A 7,740-nucleotide genomic window follows, 5' to 3' on the forward strand; every position below is an offset into this window, starting at 1 on the left:
AAAGTGCGTCTTTCACCGTTACAAGGTACTTTACTGATTCGCATTCTAGAACCCGTTAATGTCCCAATAAGAGCTCCTCTAACCCTGCAGAACCGAGGTCCCATCGTTTGTCATCTTGTCTTCTTCCAACAAGGGTCGGGAGAAAGACTTTTTTCTGACTGGAACTGGTTCTAAATGGAAACCTTGCAAAAAGGGTTCTTCAGAAGCACGTGGTGCTGTGGAGCCTCAGCACTCCAGGAAGAACCCAGAGTGGACTCCTTGTCTCTTGTCCAGGTGGACACTGGTGAGTGTAATTGGGGACAGTTCCTCGGCGCTGGGTTGGACCCGGTTCAGAAAGAACCACGATGTTTCACAACGGAACCCCAGAGAATTCATTATCACATTCCGCCTCCATCCATCCAGTTCTGCTTCAGACTCCCTCCCTTATCTTATCGTCACGGTAACAGGGCTTGGTGAGTTGGACAACTCACCAATTCTCCAGTTCATAAATTATTTTACATTACAAAGACAATAAATGATCCTGTAATCTCTCCATTTACTTCATTGTGTAAGACTCAAAGGTCAAAGTAATGAATAATAAACCTTTTCAATAATATATTGGATGTTTCTGGATTAATGTGTATGTTGCATTTTAACTCTGGTTTGAGGGAATTAGTGAAGTGTTGTTTTTTGGGTGTGAATCATCTGCTGAGTTCAGACCTCCAGCGAGTCGGCTCCTCTTGTGGGATGATTTAATCCTAAAGACACACATTGAGAGCTGTGAGACTTTTTATATTAACAAGGGATCAAATTACTATTTGTAATGACCAAGCTGTTAAAAGTCCCTCTAGACAAGCACAGGAACGCAGTGGACCATCGAGCAACCAAAAAGCTGGTGGAGACCAAAAGAGAGAGAATGTTGGACTCATCAGGTGTTGTTTCTGCTGCCCCCGGTGGCCAGAAGACGAACAGCAGACAAGTGTCTCAGCTGAAGCGATGAATCTTCTCAAGGTGAAGGAAATCATTCTTGGGACTACACATTGAGATGCTTGCGTATCCCGCGGGACTCTTCAGATTGGTCACTTTGACTAAAACTGTAAGGCAGGAATGTTCAAGACACAAAGGATTTCTGTCCGTGATGCAGGTCAGACACTACAGGTCCTTTGTAAAGTATAGATAATGAGTTCTGCTGTTCCATCCTATCCAATTTCACCTGGACAAAATTTCTCCAAATTTGACACACCTGTCCACTTGGACTCAAAGATGAAGAGATTAGAATGTCGGCGGTCAGAGGTCACATGGGCACCCTGCATGTCTGTGGCCCTAACTGAAGACGTGGTAACATATTGATGACATATTCACAGAAACGTGCACTGGACTCAAATGACGAACTGTTGACATGTCGGACGAGAAGGAGGTTCTCTGCCACTCCTTCTTTGTTCAAACCGGGTTATTTTAAGTGTACTTACTTAAAATAGATGATTCTGTTGTGCAGACTGTGCTTTTAACAACCAGATGAAAAGAAAAAACACTATTATTCTATTTCTTAGTTTGATTGTCGAAACAAACAAAGCCACAAAGTTTCTCTCTCAGGAAAAAACCTGAACACTTGAACAAGTTCAAGAATGTGGAAGCACCTTGATGACAAACAAGAAGCGGTCCTCAGGATCTGAGAGGAATCTGCATGTTTCTGGGCCGTTAAGCCCTAAACGAAGTGGAGTCTGTGAAGTTGTGTCTGTGAAGTTTATGAAGTTGAGCCTGTGAAGTTTGTGAAGCGAAGTCTGTGAGGTGGAGTCTGTGAAGGGAAGTCTGTGAAGTGTCTGTGAAGTGGAGTCTGTGAAGTCTGAAGTGAAGTGGAGCCTGTGAAGTGTTGTTTGAAGTGAAGTGGAGCCTGTGAAGTCTGTGAAGGGGAGTCTCTGAAGTGGAGTTTGTGATGTGAAGTATGTGAAGTGGTGTCTGTGAAGTCAAGTCTGTGAAGGGGAGTCTGTGAAGGGAAGTCTGTGAAGTGGTGTCTTTGAAGTGAAGTGGAGCCTGTGAAGTCTGTGAGGGGGAGTCTGTGAAGTGGTGTCTGTGAAGTGGAGTCAGTGAAGGCTGTCAAGTGGAGTCAGTGAAGTGGAGTCTGTGAAGTGGAGTCAGTGAAGTCTGTGAAGTGGTGTCTGTGAAGTGGAGTCAGTAAAGTCTGGGAAGTGGAGTCTGTGAAGTGGAGTCTGTGAAGTGGAGTCAGTGAAGTGGAGTCTGTGAAGAGGAGTCTGTAAAGTCTGTGAAGTGGAGTCAGTGAAGTCTGTGAAGTGGAGTCAGTGAAGTCTGTGAAGTGAGTCTGTGAAGAGGAGTCTGTGAAGTCTGTGAAGTGGAGTCAGTGAAGTCTGTGAAGTGGAGTCTGTAAAATCATAAGTAACTGCGTTGAGTTTAGTAAAACCTCATAAATGTGATTATGCAAAGTGAGTCCAACTTTGTCTTAGTTCATTGAACCCTGAGCTGAGGTGTTGGGGGGGCAGAGGGTCTTTGTACTGGTTTAGGGTGCGGTTCAGCTTCTACTGACACACAAACGCCCCTCCTCCTCCTGCAAAAATGTACACAGCTCTTCCCACGGTCAGTGTGCAAAAACAAAGAGTGAGATAGCAGAGGAAGAAACAAAGTGGCCCCATCCTCGAGGTAGTGATCAGATGTCTCACGTGAGGGGGGTCGGGGGGAATGATCTCACTTCCACAAGCAGATAACTGCGTATTCTATCACACATATCCTAAATGAGTCTGAATATTAAGACCTCATTTAATGATTACGATGAGTTAGTAACTACACAGATCTTAACATCCTATTCAGATAATCATCTTCAAGAAATCATCTTCAGGAAATCATCAGGGTTCTTCTAGAGGAACTGTTCAGAATTCCTTTGCAATGAAAGGAATCACTTTTACCTGAAAATAACTTCATGTTCCTTCTGAACGTTCCACAAGATGCTCGTTTGATCTCAAAAGCTGAATTATGATCTCTCAAGATCTGAGTGACACCGGCAGACCTCCTGATCCAGACCTCCTCCAGACCTCTTCTAGACCCCCTGATCCAGACCTCCTCCAGACCTCTTCTAGACATCCTGATCCAGACCTCCTCCAGACCTCTTCTAGACCTCCTGATCCAGACCTCTTCTAGACCTCCTGATCCAGACCTCCTCTGGACCTCCTGATCCAGACCTACTGTGGACTGAATCCTAGTTTCTGTTCATAGTGCACACACTCCTCAAAAAGAGCGGCACTATCAACACACAGACTACGAATAGACAGAAAGCATCCACATTTAGACAAAGACTTTCACAAAATCCATACAAACATCCTCTAAAGGGAGAAGGAATGATCCCCGTGCTCCTTTCATCAGTTACACATGTGGGTGGAATCAGTCGCTCTGGGAGATCACCTTGGGGTCTGAGATCTGTTGGATCGGTTCTTTATTGAGGACTCATTGTGTTTGATTGGTGGCTGATGATGGAGAGCAGAGGAGACCAAGGAGGACGATGACGTCGTGGAGAGGAAGAGAACTCCTCTATCTCCAGCGCACACATGTGAGGCAGGAGGCGCAGGCTGAGATAAGAGGAGACCCGGTGGCTCCTCTGTGGAAATCACACGATAAGTGGGGAGAAGGAGGTCAGAGTTCAACAAGGGAGGGGGGGCTGGAGCAGCTAACGTGGACAGGAAGGATTAGCCAGCAGCTCTGGGAAAACGTCTCTTTGTATTTAGGGTTTAGCGTCAGGGGACACATGAATAATTAAGTCATAACTCACACTTGTTCATATCATGAACGCTTGTCATGAAGATCTCTTTGCTCTATTGAAAAAAAGGGCTAAAGGCTAAAAGGCTAGCGTCAGCAGGCTAACATGCTAACATGTTTATCAGAAATCATGTTCAAGGTGTTACACAACTTATGGTGGCCCTGAAGAGCAAAGCACAACGCCAAATAGGAAAACACATTGACATTAAGTCCTTGCGGAAAGGGGAGGGCCTTATAGCAGATAGCAGAGGACGGACCCTTCTGATTGGACAAGACTGACTGTCTTTTAACCCTCTTCGAAAGCCTTTCGCCGTTGATGGAAAGTGACATGGAGGATTCAAATTACCGTGACTCTTCAACTATTTGCACAATCGGATTCTGAAAGCTGAGAAATGCCGCTTTCTAGATATTCTGTCAATCAATAAATGAGGGGCGGGACTGAGAGCCTGTGATGGGGGGGGAAGTGACGCAGCAGGAAGTCACAGAGAGATGGAGATGTTTTACCAGTGTCTTAAAGGTGTCCCACTAGTGTTTCACCATTGTTTTAACGCTGTTTTGTTGTTCAATTATATTTAGGTGTTGTAAATAAAAGGAGGGAAGGGGGGGGTACCGCGGACGCTACGGCCGGTGGACGCCACGGCCGACACGGCTCGGGGACCGGAGTCCGATTCCTTGGCGTGAGGAGTTGGATGTGTGGCGGGAGTGCGTAAGTGTCTCGCTCAATGCGTGACACTTGAGAGCCCTGCATCACTTCCTGTTAAAAGACAGACAGTCCCTCTGTCCAATCAGAAGGGTCTGTCCACTGCTATAAGGCCCTACCCTTTCCGTAAGGAGTTAATTTTGTTGTTTTTATCCTACTTGCCTTATTGCACCTCAGGGCCACCGTAGCCATAGACATATACAAAGACTAGATGTCTCGTCCGCGTTGCCGGCCAACGGAGTCGAACGTCCGCACATGGCGGCCATCTTGCCACAGCCAGCTCGCTCACCCATAACATTGTGTTGGTAGAGATACATACTCTACCCTTTATATATACTGTATATCTATAGTACCAGCGACCTCTGAATGATGTAATACTCAACTCTCTCCACATGAAACCAGTAGCGCAGCTTTCAGGATTCCATCTGCATTAAAAAGACAAAGAAGAAGAAGAGGGAAGACCGGCTCTGACGCTAACCAATCAGAGATCACCTTGCCGCTGCCTAGTGACCGGCGACCAATAGGAAGCGTCTCCTCGAGAGCGGCTTGATCGTTGTGTTGTTGCTGTCGCTGATGTCCGTGTGTTGAGCGTAAGATAACGCGTTGTTTTTGCGTTTTAGCGTCTTTAAAACCACCAGGATGAGTCTGTCTATAAGGTAAAGCTCTCTATCACAGTTACTATTGTTAATCTATCCAACAGCGGTTTTGCACGAGACGTTAGCTGACGTTAGCATGCTTAGCTATCCTCCTCCGTGTTAGCAGATGATAGCTTGCGGCTTCCGTAGCTTCTTTATTTTCCTCTTTTCTGTTTTATTAACTACTGTTTGTTGACAGTAGACACGTTTTAGTCCTGTTGTAGTTGTTAGTTAGTTTGATAGCTCTTAGGTGCACACAACTAGAGGGTTATCTTATGGACAGGAAAGTAATGCTAATTATTATTATTACACACACTATTAAAAGTCTTTACAGCACTATCGAATATTTAAAGTAGTAATTTGATTGTTCAAAATGATATATTCAGTTAGCTGAATTATATAATCAGTTAACTTAGTTAATTAAAAGTCAAGTATATATGATGACATATTCACATGTATAAGGATATTTTTTTACATGTTTTTTTCTTCATGCACACCAGTTGTTATCTATCACAATTATCCTAAAAAGCAAATATAAAAAGTGACTCAAATACTTGAGGTTCCATCTTGCATCAGCTGCATAAATATGTCTTAAAGTAAAACCGTGAAGGTACGTCTGGTTGAAGCTGGTTCTCCCTGCAGGGCCGAGCGCAGGAAGAGGAAGGAGCTCACGGAGGATCAGAAACACGAAATCAAAGAAGCCTTCGAGCTGTTCGACACCGACAAAGACAAAGAAATCGACTACCACGAGCTGAAGGTGAGAACATCTGATCCTACAAGTGTTCCTTTTAAACAAGTGCACGCGAGTCTGCAACATAAATGTTATCATAATTAAAATAATAGTTAGTTTTAGTCTCCTTTGTATTAAGAAACTGACAAATGAACAGTGATTGATAGTGTTTTTACATAAAATGTCAAATAGTACTGCTAATATCAGAGTGTCACGGACAGTCATCAGATTACGTAAATGGTTTATTTTAACCGTCCTCGGATGTCCAGCGGGACTTTCTTTTTTTGGGGATTGTATTAGAAGACGACATGTGCACGTCAGAAGGTAAACGTCACCATAAGCTGATCCCCAGGTGGCGATGCGCGCGCTCGGCTTCGAGGTGAAGAAGGTGGACGTCCTGAAGATCCTCAGGGACTACGACCGGGACGGGACCGGAAAGATCTCCTTCCAGGACTTCAACGAAGTCGGTGAGTTCGGCTCTTTGTGGTGTCAGTGCGGCGCCCCTCCCGCGGATCGCTAACACGAGCCCCCCCCCGCAGTGACGGACCGCATCCTGGAGCGGGACCCCAGGGAGGAGATCCTGAAGGCCTTCAGGCTGTTCGACGACGACGAGTCCGGGCGGATCAGCCTGAGGAACCTGAGGCGGGTCGCCCGGGAGCTCGGGGAGGACGTCAGCGACGAGGAGCTGCGAGGGATGATCGACGAGTTCGACCACGACGGAGACGGAGAGAGTGAGTCCTCAGGTGGTATTAGTACCACGAGTAGTGCTACGAGGAGTACTAGAAGTACAAGGGGGACTAGTCCTGAAATACACGGTGTCCAGCTCATAGACCTCTATGGGACCAGAGGAGTCGCCCCCTGCTGGTCAGTAGACAGAATGAAGCTTTGAAGTGTGTAACAGCATTTTGGCATTAAGGAGCCACAATGAATCACTAACGTCTGTACCGCCACCTGGTGGCTCAGCTGCATTTATTTGGGACATTTGAGGACGTCACCGTGACATTTAGGAGACTGAAAAATACATTTTTGACAATCTGCTGGTGTGTGAAGTTAAAATAAACCGTTAAATCGGATGTAAAATTAATTCATTTGTAAAATAATGACGTATATTCAACAAGATTTCTTGACAAACCTTGTTGTTACAGTAAACCAGGACGAGTTCCTGTCCATCATGACTGGAGACTCCTGACCTCTGACCCTCTGTGACTGGAGGGAAGCGAGGACCGCCGACTGACCTTCTGCCTCGGTCGGTGTCTCCTGGGGATTCTGAGCGTTCCCTGGAGGAGGAGGAGTCCAAGTTCAGTTATCTGCTATGTCAATGTTTGAGTGTTCCATTTTGTACAAAAATAAACCAGGAAGTCTTTCCTTCACACTTTATTCCTCCGTGTTTTTGAGTCCGTTTGGACCCGAGCAGAGTTACCGGAGTCCGAGTTGGACACAAAGGGTCATGTGACACGTCATCGTTTATAGTTTCAGGGAGAACATCACAACGACTGATAGCTGGATCTTAATTTAATATTCATGGTCCCCTCAGGATGAAGCGTTGGAGACGTTCATCCCACTCAGGCTTTTTGTTGTTGGCAGGTTTGTTTTTTTTTGTTGTTTGTCTGGACATTAGAATTCTATTATTATTATATTGTTTTTTTGCAGTTTTTCAGACTATAAGTGTAGTGAAGATGATAAACGTATGTATGTCCTTCATGTCCTTCATGTTCTACAGTTCTTCATCAAAGCAGCAGAGGGAGCCTCAATGCGTCCTGATGTCCCCTCCAGCTGATCAGACAGCTGTTCTCCATCAAAGTGTCCACGTCGAGATTTATAATTTAGTTAAAAGTTACAGAAGTAATAACAACAAACAGGAGCACAAGGAGCACTTCAGTTTATCACGTTCCAACACATCTAGAGGTACGTGCTTTTCACTGTGTGTGTGTGTGTGT

At 45.3% G+C, this 7,740-nt stretch overlaps 1 protein-coding gene across 1 annotated transcript; it reads left to right on the forward strand.

The window, feature by feature from the left end:
* Positions 1-4,665: 4,665 nt before the first annotated feature.
* Positions 4,666-7,180, forward strand: cetn3 (centrin 3). Its single transcript, XM_040197535.2, has 5 exons — positions 4,666-5,094; positions 5,716-5,830; positions 6,156-6,270; positions 6,343-6,534; positions 6,949-7,180. Exons 1-5 carry the CDS (start codon positions 5,078-5,080, stop codon positions 6,990-6,992), a joined length of 483 nt encoding a protein of 160 aa, XP_040053469.1. The 5' UTR covers positions 4,666-5,077; the 3' UTR covers positions 6,993-7,180.
* Positions 7,181-7,740: the final 560 nt, after the last annotated feature.

This window comes from Gasterosteus aculeatus, chromosome 14 (genome assembly GCF_964276395.1).
Source record: "Gasterosteus aculeatus chromosome 14, fGasAcu3.hap1.1, whole genome shotgun sequence".
NCBI lineage: Eukaryota > Metazoa > Chordata > Actinopteri > Perciformes > Gasterosteidae > Gasterosteus > Gasterosteus aculeatus.

Excerpts from the sequence above, each read along its gene's own strand:
- cetn3 (XM_040197535.2), top strand. Across the intron at positions 5,831-6,155 it reads TCGACTACCACGAGCTGAAG|GTGGCGATGCGCGCGCTCGG; the intron begins GTGAGAACATCT and ends GCTGATCCCCAG. Across the intron at positions 6,535-6,948 it reads CCACGACGGAGACGGAGAGA|TAAACCAGGACGAGTTCCTG; the intron begins GTGAGTCCTCAG and ends TTGTTGTTACAG.